The 14,808-nt window shown below is 36.9% G+C and overlaps 1 protein-coding gene across 5 annotated transcripts in view; it reads left to right on the top strand.

The window, feature by feature from the left end:
- Nucleotides 1-14,808, top strand: part of LOC123634982 (WD repeat-containing protein 47) — a 59,802-nt gene that overhangs the window by 651 nt on the left and 44,343 nt on the right. For all 5 annotated transcript variants that reach the window (XM_045546693.1, XM_045546691.1, XM_045546692.1 and 2 more), the window contains exons 2-3: nt 10,101-10,267; nt 13,385-13,468. In XM_045546693.1, coding sequence (XP_045402649.1) covers nt 10,110-10,267; nt 13,385-13,468 — 242 coding nt within the window. In that variant the 5' untranslated portion in view covers nt 10,101-10,109. The remainder of the gene's footprint in view (nt 1-10,100; nt 10,268-13,384; nt 13,469-14,808) is intronic.

Here is a 14,808-nt window from a genome sequence, read left to right as displayed (position 1 = left end):
TTTCCCTCACTACCGGGCGGGTTCTCGGGCAGAGCGACACCCCTCGTCCTGGCACTGAGCGGAAAGCGAGCGCAAGGGTCGTGGCCACCTCGCCGCTGCCGAGAGGCAGGAGTGGGGCTAACCGCGCCGATCCTTCCTCGCCCCTCGGCGGAGCCGGTGCCAGCACCGAGGGGCGCGCTTGCGTCCCTTTCTGGGCACGCCTTGGCCGGGCGGAGGTGGGGGAGTGGCGGGGCGGCGAGCCGAGCGGCTGCTTAGGGCAGCCCCGTGGGGGCTGAGTTTGGCCTTTCTTACGTCAGTGGTCAGTGGGAGCCCTTTGAGGGTCTGGGTGGGGTCAGAGAGGGGCTGCGACTGGATTTAGAACCGGGGTTGTGCCGAGGGACGCGTGCGTAGAAGAACGAGAGGTTATGGAACTCAGGGTTGCGCCGCTTCCCTTTATTGGGAAGAAAAGATTGGGACTGTAGCCCCGGGGCGAGGCCTTGGGCAAAAGAGGCGGGGGCGACGGTAGGCAGGGGCGGCATTTGACCGAGGATTTTTTTCTTCTCTATGCCCAGACGTACAGTTAGTAACCACGCGTGGTATCTGAGGGGACTGTTTTTGGCAACTTGGTTCCCTCTGCATAATGGAAGGAGAAGTCTTTGTTCCACCCAGATTCATAGGTTGTGATGCTAATACTTATTCCCTCTCTTTGTTGTAGACTTACTAGAATGCTTCAAAAAGTTAATGACAAGAAAATTAACACGTAGGTTTTGAAAATACTGTAAAAAATGATTTACAGGAAAAATCCAAGTAGAATTTTTTTTTGTCTCCAGTGTTGGCATATGTTGTGTTAACATTTTACTGGAAAGGAGAAACGCATAACAGCCCATTTTCCTTTACATGGCACATTCTCGCGGTCTCATTTAGGAAGATGGAATGAATAATTTTACCTTAGATTTTGGGGGGAGGGTAGATTGCTTCCAACAGGGAAAAAAAGTACTATACAGTGATGGAAAAGACAAGTAGGTAAGCCGTAACAGTATATTGTTAGGTAAAAAACCAAAACCACAAAACACTTGAATTTAGATGCCATTATGAGTATGTAAATTTTTTCCCCCGAGATTTTTAACATGTGTTTATCTCCCACCCCCCTACTTCCTGGTTCTTTTCTCCCTTGTCATAAAAACCAGTACTTGTAGGAATATATCATAAGAGAATAGAGGTACTGTTCTATGTTCCTAGTTACATAATCATGTTCAGCCTCTTTTTCTGTTTGTGAAATTGAGTTTATCAGTTACTGAGTGGACAGCATGTGATATGCTTAATATATGCTGCAGTTTGAGAAACACTTTATGAAAATATATGCAGTTTTCTTTAGTAGATCAGTAAGCTGGAAATCAGAATACCTGGATTTTAAGCTTCCCTTTGCTACTGATTACATTCTTGGAAGAGATACTTACTCTATCCTTGATTCTGATTTTGCATTCTGTAAAATGGGGATAATGCCTGCTATTGTTTTTGTGTGGGAATGGACTCTGCAGTTGAATCAAATAATGCATTTGAAAAGCACTTTGGAAAAAAATTTAAGACATCTACTGATTACCTTTTAATAGAGTGGAGCATTATCAAAGATAATTAAAAATTTCTGCATAATCTATTTAGCATTTCTGGGACTAAGACCTTATTTCTTACAGTGGTCTTAAAGGTGCATCCCTACTCCTTGAGGTGCGTCCCTACTCCTTGGCTGAAGTTATTTATTAATGTGGTGACATGGAGAAAAGGGTGTTTCCTTCCTATATGTGAGTCAGGATTGCTTTCTTGCTTTCAGTAGGATGTTCTCATAGAAAATAAATCTTACTTGAGTTATATTTGCTGCTTAATAATTGTCAGTATGGATCATTGGCTCTTGACTAACGAAAAATAGCTTACTTATCCTCTCTGACCTATGATTTTCAAATTAGAGAATTTGCACTGTTATGCTACAGTGTGCCATGAGATAAAACTGTGGTCACATAAGATGGAACACATTTATGGAATTATCATCAATTTCACTTGAAGACTTGGGTGAAAATATTGTTGGCTGCACATGGTAGCTCATGCCTGTGATCCCAGCATTTTGGGAGGCTGAGGTGGGAGGATGGCTAGAGGACAGGAGTTTGAGATCAGCCTGAGCAACATAGTGAGACCTTGTCTCTACAAAAAAAAGAAAAATTAGCTGAGTGTGGTGGCTGGCACCTGTAGTCCCAGCTACTTGGGAGGCTGAGACAGGAGGATCTTGAGCCCAGGAATTTGAGGTTGCTGTGAGCTATGATTACGCCACAGCACTTTAGCCTGGGCAATAAAGCAAAACCCTGTCTCCAAATTTTTTTTTTTTACATTAAAACATATGGAGAAGGCAATATTCACACTAATTTTTAAGGCAAAATTCAAAGACTTCAAAGAAAATTCATGCTTAAGGGCTCTCTTGAGATGTGTTTAGTTTCTTCTTCCCTTAAGTGAAAAAGTTTAGGAAGCATTGCTGTAGACTTACTCAGCTAATAAATGGCAAATCACTACATAGCACAGGAAAGAAGATGAATTCCAGTGTCTAAAACTTTGACTGATATTAGGCTCAAGATTATTTGAGTCCTAATTATCCTCTCTTGTTTCTGTTCCTGTAAAAGTCAAAAATGTTGTAATGGAAAGGTCACAGAATTTTAGTCAGACTTGGTTGTCTCATTCTTGGCTCTGTACTTATTTGCTCTGTGACTGTAGGCAAATATTTAACATCTCTGAGCATTAGTGTAATAGTCTCTAAAATGAAGATCATGGAGTTGTAAGAATTACATAGATAATGTATGGAAGTATTTAGCATAGGGCCTGACACATTGTAGATGCACAATAAATGTTAGTACCTTTTTCCCTTCCGCTCTCTGCATATTAGAATATTAATAACCCTTTAAACCCATTCTTAGCAGGAAACTTCATTTAAACCTCATTACCTCCCTGAACTTCCATGGCATTTTATTTATTTATTTATTTATTTTTATTTTTTTGAGACAGAGTCTCACTCTGTGGCCCAGGCTAGAGTGCAGTGGCGTCAGCCTAGCTCACAGCAGCCTCAAACTCCTGGGCTCAAGCAATCCCTCTGCCTCCGCATCCCGAGTAGCTTGGGACTATAGGCATATGCCACCATGTCCGGCTAATGTTTTCTATATATTTTTAGCTTTCCAGCTAATTTCTTTCTATTTTTCTTTTAGTAGAGACGGGATCTTGCTCTTGCTCAGACTGGTCTCGAACTCCTGAGCTCAACCGATCCACCCTCGGCCTCCTGGAGTGCTAGGATTACAGGCTTGAGCCACTGTGCCCAGCCGGCATTTTATTTATAATTCTCTTATGGTACTCTTTACTTTATATCTTATGTATATATTCTTTCACACAGGGTACTTGAACCCAGGTCTTCAGGCTCCAAATCCAGTGCTGGCCCATGCCTGAGATACTTTCAATTTTGAGACCACTACATTGAATTGCCAAAGGTTCCATATTTCAACTAATTTTTCTCCACGTTGAAGTTTGTTTCTGTTCAAGTGAAAAGATAATCCTTACAAAATACCACACCCTTCCTTAAAACCTTTCTTTTGTGTTTTATCCTTTTGTTCTCTGTAGTAGCTTAATCATCATATCCCGGTATATAGCATGTCTTTAGCACACAGTAAGCACTCAAATGTTTTTAAAATGGCTTCAAACAAGTATTGCCATAAGTAGGAGTCTCTTCCTGTGGCATCTTTAACATAATTGATCTAATTGAACTTCCCGATATTTTTTAAATTATACCTAAAATATTTTTAAAAATAAGTAAACTTATTCTGAAGAAAATTTTCATACTTCATCCACTGCACAATAGCTCTCCCACAGCATTTAATTAGCAGTCCTTTTGACACATTGTCTTTACCAAAGCTATGAGCTCTGAAGGGAGGAAATTTACATTTATTGAGTACCAGTCACATACTTGACACCTACTAGTAGCTTTTTCTTATTTTACAAGTCAACATCCAGTTGTATAGAGAAATAGTACTGCATGAAAAAGAACATAAAATGTTTCTACTATTGGCCAGGTTCGGTGGCTCACACCTGTAATACCAGCATTTGGGAGGCTGAGGTAGGATTGCTTGAGGCCAGGAGTTCAAGACCAACCTAGGCAACATAGACCCAGTCTCTACAAAAAATATTTTAAAAAATTAAAAAATTTATACTGTTTATACTTGACATATTTAATTCGAATAATTTTTTTTCTATGGCTAAGTACCATGTTTTGTGACTCTTCTTGATGTGTTGAAAAAGAGAATGGAACCTTATATAAAATATGAGAAAATTTTATAGAACTGAGCTAAAATTAGAGCCTTCACGTCCCTTTTTGGTGAAATTTGGGATGTGCGAAAACAGCATTTCACAAACAGATGACATAAAGCAACTTCAGGTGTGTTCATTGTAAAGAGCCCATATTATGGGACGTGTTAGTTTACTGTATACAGTTGCTGACCAGACCATACCTGGGATGTTGTATTCTATTTTGGGTGCTTTGAAAGGGAGATTAACAGATATTCAGAGGAGGATGACCAGAATGGTAGGGGATCTGGAAGCTATGTTTTGTGAGGAATGGTTTTTGTAAGGATCAATTAAACAATATACGTAAGATCCTGTAATAGTACATGATAGTTTTGCATTATAAACATAGCAGTTAATCCTGTTTTTGAGATTCTGCTCTAGTTGATACCTTTGTACAGATTAGAACCTTTGAGATCTAATTATTTAATTTGTTTTCACTTTCATAGTTTTTTCTCTTTAAAATTAAAAATTGAGCCAGGGTGGTGGTGCCTGCTTGTAGTCCTAGCTACTCAGGAGGAAGAGGTGAAAGAATCACTTGGACCCAGGAGTTCGAGGCTATAGTGTACTAGGATCCCGCCTATGAATAGCCACTGCACTCCAGCTTGGGGAGCATAGCAAGACCTTATCTCTTAAAAACTAAATAAAATAATTGTATTCATATTAGAAATGCATGGCTCACGCCTGTAATCCTAGCACTCTGGGAGGCCGAGGCGGGAGGATTGCTCGAGGTCAGGAGTTCAAGACCAGCCTGAGCAAGAGTGAGACCCCATCTCTACTAAAAACAGAAAGAAATTATCTGGACAACTAAAAATATATATAGAAAAAATTAGCCAGGTATGGTGGCACATGCCTGTAGTCCCAGCTACTCAGGAGGCTGAGGCAGAAGGTTTGCTTGAGCCTGGGAGTTTGAGGTTGCTGTGAGCTAGGCTGACATCATGGCACTCTAGCCTGGGCAACAGAGTGAGACTCTGTATCAAAAAAAAAAAAAGACATTTTAGAAATACATGTATTAACATACAAGTAGTGCATGAATATATACTGGTTGTCAGCTATTCAGATAATATAAACTGTAAAGAGTAAAAATCTCTCCCTTTCCCCTCCTAGATCCTACCCCCCATTATAGTCCGATTCCTTTCTTCAGAGGTAACTACACTGAACAGTTGGTATGCATCCTTCCAGATCTTTTTTTGTGTATTTATTTAGACACAGAGATATCATGTTCTGCCTTTTTTTAAATAAATGGGCATATTTACATTTGTTCAGTCAACAAATATTTATTGATAGTTATTTTTATTTTTTTTATTTTTTTGAGACAGAGTCTTGCTCTGTTGCCCAGGCTAGAGTGTCATGGCATCAGCCTAGCTCACAGCAACCTCAAACTCCTGGGCTCAAACAATCCTTCTGCCTCAGCCTCCCAAGTAGCTGGTATCACAGGCATGTGCCACCATGCCTGGCTTATTTTTTTCTATATATATTTTTAGCTGTCGAGATAACTTGTTTCTATTATTTTTAGTAGAGACGGGGTCTTGCTCTTGCTCAGGCTGGTCTCAAACTCCTGACCTGAAGTGATCCTCCTGCCTCAGCCTCCCAAAGTGCTAGGATTACAGGCGTGAGCCACTGCACCCGGCTATTGATAGTTATTAACACATTATTCTGTGATGCACTTTTCCATTTTAGGATGCATGGAGCTACATCAGTGCATTAGTATTCTACAGTATGAATTTACCATAATTTATTTAACAATTATGCTATTGGTGGGAGCTGTTTATTTCTAGTTTTTCTCTGTTAAAAGCAAATCTTCAAGGAACATCTTTGTATGTGTATCTTTGTGTACATTTGGAAGTATTTTTGCAGGCTAGGTTCCTCCAAGTACAATTGGAAATGATGAGTTAAAGGGCATATACATTTAAAATTTTCATAGGTAAAAATTTCATGCTGTCAAATTCTCTCTCAAAAAGTCTGTCCTACTTTACATTCTTAATGACAGTATATGAAAGGGCATTTACCCACATTCTTGCCGACACTAGATACTATTCAGATCTTTTTAATTTTTGTAAAAGTAGCAGGCTGTAAATGGTACCTTGTTTTAGTATAAGTGCTGCTGAAGGGAGCACGTTGGTACTTTGTTATAAAACTACTATTGAGGTTGAACATCTTTTTGTGCATTTATTGGTTATTTGTAATTTGGTGAATTGTCTGTATTCTTTGCTCATTTTTCAACTGTAAGTTTTTTGAGGGTATTGATTTGAAGATGCTATTTATATATTATAGATGATAACCATTTAACTTTTTGTTGTATTTAGTCCTATGTTTGTCCCTTGTCTTTTAACTTTGTGGGCAAGTTCTATTGAATGGAAGATTTACATTTTACATTTTTAGTGTCAAAGTTGATGCTAAAAGTTACCTTTTCTGGGTTATGTGACTTAATTGAGCAGTCTGAGTCAAAAAATCATTTTTATCTTATGAAATTTTAGTACTTCAGTAATTATAACATACTTGTTTGAAAGATATTTGTGGGTTTGAATATGGAAAGAAGACAAATACTTTAATCTCATAAAGAATAATTGAAATAATATTTAAATCAGATTTGAGAAGAGGTCTTGGGTTATAGGAAAAAATATCAATCCTTTTGAAATACATACATTCATTACATACATTAGTTTACTAATTCCTTCCAATAATTTGCAATTGGAAATTAGTTGCTTATGTTTTATTATTTTTTAATTTTTTGAATAGGTAATATTTGTACATGGTACAAAATTCAAAGAGTATAGAGTGAAAAGTTGTCTTCCTATTCTTATTTTTTAATTATCTAGTTTTCCTTCTTGGACACAACCATTATTACTCATTTCTTCTGTCTTTTTCCAGAGATATTTTATGCACATATACAACATATAGTTGATATTAATTGAATTCTTTTCTTTTTATAGTTATATAAAGGTGCACCTGCTTTAAACATAATTTATTTCTTCAGGCCAAAAATCATTAACAGTTCCAGAAGGCAAATTAAAATAATTGATGAATAGAGAACAGCTGTCAACTGTAAGAAGGAGCACATGCTGGATCCATGTTACACATGTTAGGTGATTAGCAGACGTGACAGCTTTGCAGTTAGAAGGGTTTTTCTTTTGTTTGTTTAAATGATCTAAAGCAAGTCTATTTTCTTTCCTCTTATAAAACTGACCTTATAAATTAGAGACTTCTGACTATTCCATACTTGATATTTCCCACCCTCCCAATATATATTTCCTGTTATTGAAATGTGAGTTAAAGCAAATTTTATAACTTGAAGGGAAATCATAGAAATGAGACAAACTAACCCTCTTACTTTTATGTGTGAAGAAATCGAGGCCCATAGTGGTTAAGTGACTTGCAACATCAACTGTATATTCCCAAAGGACCAGACATTTAAAATTAAATGAGCTAGCAGCAACATAAGTTTTTAGAGTGCCATATTATTAAAAATACAGCTAGCAAATTTTTTTCGCATTTTTTCATTCATTTATTTTTTGAGACAGAGTCTCACTGTGTTGCCCAGACTGGTGTGCAGTGGCATGATCACAGCTCACTGCAACCTCAAACACCCAGGCTCAAGCGATCCTCCTGCCTCAGCTTCCAGAGTATTTTGTGCCACCACACCCTGATAATTTTTCTATTTTTTGTAGAGACGAGGTCTTGCGCAGGCTGGTCTGGAACTCCCGGCCTCAAATGATCCTCCCACCTCCCAAAGTGCTAGAATTACAAGCATGAGCCACCACTCTCAGTTTTTCATATTGTTTAAAAAGGAAAAGGTGCAGTAGTCCTATGTTGCAGTTTGATATTTTATTAGAAAGGTTTATAGAACTTCATTTTCTTGTCTGCATTTTTGCCTGTAAACTTCAATTGTTCGGTGTTAGGCACTCTGTAATGCTTGGAAGATTAAAGAGAGCAGTTTTTATTGTGTGGGATGGACTTGGAGATTAATAGAACCTTTCTTAAGCACTTCTTTCATGACTATAACATTTATAATGGCTTCTAAAATTTCAGGATTAAAAAAAGAAAAAAATTTATAATGACTGTGCCCTAATTCTTCTTACTCTTATGCTTATAATTATTCTTAGCCTTGTGTATTTTTCTTCCTTCCTAATGTGTGTTTTAAGTAAGTAACCTCATTGCAAAAGAACATTTAAATCATATCTATTTATATTTGGTTAGAAAGCTACCATGATTTTTTTTCATGAAACTTTTTCCATATCTATGTATGAAAATATAAAGTAAGAATATTTTTATTACCTTTCTTTTTCTTTCTTTTTTCCCCTTTCCTCTCCTCTCCTCTCCTCTCCTCCCCTCCGCTTCCCCTTCCCCTCCTCTCCCCTTCCCTTCCCTTCCCCTCTTCTCTTCCCTTCCCTTCCCTTCCCTTCCCTTCCCTTCCCTTCTCTATCTCTTCTCTTCTCCTCTCTTCTCTCTTCTCTTTCTCTTTCTCTTTCTCTTTCTCTTTCTCTTTCTCCTCTTCTCGTTTCTTTTATCTCACTGTCTCCCAGGCTGGAGTGCAGTGGTGCAATTGAACTCCTGGCCTCAAGGGATCCTCCTGCCTTAGCCTCCTGAATAGCTAGGACTACAGGCGCATGCCATCACACCAGCTAATTGTAAAATTTTTTTGTAGAGACAAGGTCTCACTATGTTGCCAAGGCTCTTTTGAACTCCTGGCCTCAAGTGATCCTCCTGCCTTGGCCTCCCAAAGTGCTGAGATTACAGGCATGAGCCACTGTGCCTCTTATCTGTTGTTAACATTTTACCTTTAATCTTAGATTTCTAAAGATAATTTTATTTCTTGCCCTCTAATACATTCTTCTAATCTTGTTTCACTAAGGTAATAATAAGTAGAAGTCCACATAGAGACCCATTTGAAATTTATTTTCAGTAAATGTTACTCGTATCTAAGGACTAAAATACTAACTACTTTCTAACTGGTTTCCAGATATCCTTGTTTTTCACTTCTTTTTTTAGAATGTTTCAAGAACTGAATTATAACAAGACAGATATCCTTATTTTAAAATAAACTCTTACTTCTTTACTTCACATAGTCCAGATATTGGATATAAGGGAAATTGACTTCTTAAAGGAAAACCCATATTTGTGTTTTTGTGATTTTTAAAAAAAATCTGCCATTTAATTTGGAAATATTGAGACATTTAGATTTTTTCCTTTTTTTTTTTTTTTGAGACAGAATCTTGCTCTGTGGCCTGGGCTAGAGTGCCGTGGCATCTGCCTAGCTCACAGCAACTTCAAACTCCTGGGCTCAAGAGATCCTCCCACCTCAGCCTCTCGAGTAGCTGGGACTACAGGTGAACACCACCACACCCAACTAATTTTTTCTATTTTTTTGGTAGAGACGGGGTCTTTCGCTTGCTCAGGCTGGTCTTGAACTCCTGAACTAGATCAATCTTCCCACCTCGGCCTCCCAGAGTGCTAGGTCATGATTGTTCTTGTTTCATCTTTATCTCTTCCACTCCCCTCTTTTTATATTATTTTGAAACAAATCACAGACTTTATATCATTTAATCTGTAACTATTCCAGTGTATATCTCTCAAAGGTAAGGACTTTATTAAAAAAAACATATCACACATTAAAGAATGACTTGATTTTAATAAATATTAAATTACTTTCACTTCAAAATATCTATACTAAAAATTCTCAAGAAATGTGTTATGTGTAGTTTCCAGGCAGTTAAACATAAAACAATAGGGCTAACTTTTTGGTTGTTCTGTTTCATATTTAGGCTATCAATATGACGGCTGAAGAAACAGTGAATGTAAAAGAGGTTGAAATCATTAAGCTAATTTTGGACTTCCTGAATTCAAAGAAGCTTCATATTAGTATGTTGGCCCTTGAGAAGGAGAGTGGAGTCATAAATGGCCTGTTTTCAGATGATATGCTTTTCCTGAGGTATGATTTCATTAATACTGTGAGGTTTGTAGCTCCTTTAAAGAAAAGCGAAGTATTAATAAGGCAATATATATAGTACAGCTAGAACTCTATAGCCATGAAAAGGCTAAGTGTAATTTTTAGAAATGTTTGTTTTTATAATGGGACATTTACAAAATAATGTTTTCTGTAGAATGTTTTCAGTAGTAAGATCCAGAGGTCTATTAACAAAACAAGAGTCACAACTCCATTGTGATTGTGGCAGCATCATAAAAAATATTTGACTAAGAAATCAGAGACTCTGGAAAGATAAAGAAAATATTTCCAAATTACTATTTTTTGGCCATAGAAATAAAATATATTCATTATAGAAAACAGAAAAATAAAGAAAACAAAAATCATGTCACCACCCAGACACACTACTGATAATTTCTGTACATATTAAAAAATAACAGCAATTCTGTTGTATTTATAATTTAGAATCTTGTTTTATCCATTAATAACACAAGAATTCTCTGTGGGATTACAAATATACAAGGTCTCTCCAGAAAGTATCCAGCCATTGTTAATATAACGAGAATGGTTTGTGCAACACCAATGTAACGTGGCAGCCAAGGGAGTGGACTGTAATGCGCATGTGTGAACAATGAAGCCTTCGCTGTACTGCTAGTCAGTGGGGCTCTAGATGCCATTGAGTGAGCGTGTGTACTGTGTGACCATCGCATTCAAAATGACTGATCGCGTAGAGCAACGAATCTGCATCAAATTTTGTGTTAAGCTTGAACATTCCTCCACAGAAACTATTCAGATGATTCAGAAGGCTTTCAGGGATGATGCAATGAGTGAAGCGCAAATAAAGGTATGGTACAAATGCTTCAAAGATGGTCAAGATCCAACAAGCCATAAAAGAAAAGAAAGAAAAAGGAAAAAAAAACTGATGGTCGAGAATCTGTTGAAAGTGATCCCTGTTCTGGAAGGCCTGCAACAAGCAGAACACCTGAGAATGTTAAACGTGTATAGGTTAGGTTAAGACACACTGGGAGAACTGTGTGAAGTCCCAAGGTGCTTACTTTGAAGGCAACTGAGGCATCCTTGTCCTATGTACAATGTTTTTTGTATCTTATATTTTCTTCAATAAATGTCTCTATTTTTCATATTACATGGCTGGATACTTTCTGGACAGACCTCATATACTTTAAAATTTTCAGTTTACTTGATTTCCTAATGGTTCCCCTATTTTTAGACAATTGGTTCCAATTTTTCTTAAATAATTGCTCTACAGAGCATCTTTTATACATGAGTCTTTTTTTGTATCTTAGATTATTTCCTTAGGATAAGATTCTTAGAGGTGGAATTGCAAGGCAAAGGGAATTAATGTTTGCCAAAATGGAAAGCTAAATATATCGTAGCTTGAATTGGATGGAAACAGAAAATCCCAAATTGAAAGGCAGAAATGTATTCTATTTTTATATGATACCAAATATCCTTGACAATGAGTACAGATTCTTGGACAAGTGGCGTTTTGTGACTTGGAAAGCTTTAAGAAATGAAGTGTTCCTAACTCACAAAAAAGGAACTTAAAAAAACCCCAAAACCAAACATTTATTATATTAGAGGAATTTATTTAAACTTGTTGCATTTCCCTGTATTTTGTGTTATGAATGTTATCCAGCTCCAGGGAGCTTAGTCAATGGTATAGATAGGAACCAGTACTGAGGCAGTATTGTTTTGGCCCTGTCTTTCAAGCATTGCTACTCCTGGAATTTAGCAGTGGCTCTCAAGTACCTTCCAGGAGCCTGTTAGTCTGTGATGAAGTTTTACTGGTCTGAGGTGAAGTGCAAAGAATTATGGAATAGTACATTTTTCAGGCTGGGTGCAATGGCTCACGCCTGTAATCCTAGCATTCTGGGAGCCCCAGGTGGGAGGATCGCTTGAGCTCAGGAGCCTGAGCAAGAGCGAGACCCTGTCTATACAAAAAATAGAAAAATTAGCCAGGCGTGGTGGTACATGTCTGTAGTCCCAGCTAGTTGGGAGGATGAGGCAGGAAGATTGCTTGAGCTCAGGAGTGTGAGGTTGCAGTGAGCTATGATGACGCCACTGCACTCTAACTGGAGCGACACAACAAGATCCTGTCTCAAAAAAAATGAAAAAAAGAATAGTAACTTTTTCATTAAACTAAATGAGCTGGACTTTAAAATTGTGTCTTTTCTACTTTTTAAATATTAAAGTGTCTTTGATTATGATTATAATCATAAGTAATTATCGTACATATTGTGATTGATTTTATTGGCATTCCTTCTTTGCCAAATAAAAAATTGGTAATCCTTTGTAGGTCCTCCTGCCCATTCCTCCCTTTTAAAATTTTACTGTCCTAAAAAATCCAAAAATAGGAGAATTGCCATTGTGAAAGAACAGAGATAAGAATGCTTTGCAACTTTTGGAAATTCCCATAGACTACTTAAAGTGTGATGAAACTTGTTCTTACTCCTTGCTGTTTTCATTCTCACGGTATAAACTTTAGTACCAAATTTCTCAAAGCTGTAAAATTTACAATTTAGAGCAGAGTTTCTCAACCTTGGCCCTGTATTAACATTGGGCCAGATAATTCTTTGTTGTGGAGGGTTGTCCTCTGCATTGTAGGATGTTTAGCAGCATCTCTGACCTCTACCCACTAGATATGAGTAGTACCCTTACTTGCAACAACCCAAAATGTCTCTAGATATTGCCAAGTGTCCCAAGGGGTGGTGGTGCAAAATCACCTTCAGTTGATTTAATGAGAATAGAACACACACACACACACACACACACACACACGTTCCTAAATAATAATACATAATAGCTTTAAAACTGTAAGATGAATAGGGAAATAAAGGAACTTTTAGGCTTAGTTCAATGTTTTTATGTAGGTCAAAAACCACATATACATTAGTGTGAGGAGTGGTTGTAGATTCACAGATTTTTCTCATATAGCATATGTTGTTATAAATAAGTTGTAAAAAATTTTGTTTTAGTTTTGAGGAACCAAATAAAATGTTAATCTCATGTGATTTGTGAAGTTTTAATGTTATTTTGTCATCTATTCTGTTTTTAATTAGTGTAACCTGAATTTGGTAACATGCTGGGTTTTTCTTTATTTAGACAGCTAATCCTTGATGGTCAATGGGATGAAGTTCTTCAGTTCATTCAGCCTCTAGAATGTATGGAAAAATTTGACAAAAAAAGGTAAGATTTTTATGTGAAGTTTTTAGTGTCTTTTCATTGGTAGGAGCTTAGCAAAGCAAAATAATAAACAAAATATTTAAAACAAGACTCTTATCTTTTCCTAGAAAACAGTGCACTCAATCTGATTGAGCTGGAGGACTTCTGAAGGACAGGTTACATGTACTTCAATTATTTGAAAGTCATATTCAAACCTACTTAATCATCAATGTCCACATGCAAAATGTCACAAGAGCTGTTTCTTAATAATAGTATGAAGACTTTGAAGATATTGTTCCACTGTGTCCTGGCCTTGTTGTTTCTGATAAACAGTCAGCTGTCACTTGTAGCCTTATTCTCTTTTTTCTTCCCTGGCTACCTTTGAGATTTTCTCTTTATCATTGGTTTTAAGCAGTGTGATTATGATATGCTTAAATGTGTTTTTTTGTATTTTTCCTACTTGGGATTTGCTGAGCCATTTGGATTTGTAAGTTTATGGCTTTTTGTTTTTTTTTTAAATCAAATTTGGGAAGTTTTGGCCTTTATTTTTTAAAATTTTTTCTACCCCTTTCACTTTTCCTTCTGGGACACAATGTTAGACAAATTGATTTTGTCCCACAGAACTGAGACTTTGTTTATTTTTATTTGTTTTTATTTTTATTTATTTATTTATTTTAACCATTGTTTTCCTCTGTCTAGTCTGGATTATTTTTATTGATTTAATGTTCACTGACCCTTTCTTCTATTATTAGCAATCTGATGATAAACAGTGAGTTTTTCATTTCGGATGTTGTACTTTTTTATTTCAAAATTTTCTTTTATAATTTTTCTGTCAAGATAGTCCCATCTGTTCACTCATTATGATTACATTTTCCTTTATACCCTTGACCATCTTGATAGTAGCTGCTCATTTACTGGTGTAGTCCTTAATTTGGTAATTTGAACTTCTAGTCATATCAGGGCTCAGTTTCTAATGATTGTCTTTTCTCTTAACTTTGAGTCACCTCCCCCTTTTTTAACATATCTATTCCTTTCGTAAATGTATTCTACACATCATAGATTCATTCTTGAGGCTCTGCATTCTGTTATCTTCCTATAAAAGGTTTGATTTTTATTCAAGCAAGTTTTTAACTTGGTTAGCCTCAAAATGTAAACTCTGTCTGCCCTCTTGTGGACACTAGCTGAAATCTCTGCTCAGTTCTTTAGCTTTTCATCTGTTGGAGTCTCCCTTGCATCTTTACAGTTTAGAGGATAACCAAGGATTTGTACACACAAGTTTATACAGTAGATTTTGGTGTATTTTTTATTTTGGATCTCTCCTTTTTTGGATGCCCCTCTCACTTTTCAGCTGTCCTAGCAGTACC

Source organism: Lemur catta, chromosome 3, assembly GCF_020740605.2.
Source record: "Lemur catta isolate mLemCat1 chromosome 3, mLemCat1.pri, whole genome shotgun sequence".
NCBI lineage: Eukaryota > Metazoa > Chordata > Mammalia > Primates > Lemuridae > Lemur > Lemur catta.
Note: the sequence above shows the minus strand (reverse complement) of the source record. Positions and strands in the feature narration are given on the sequence as shown.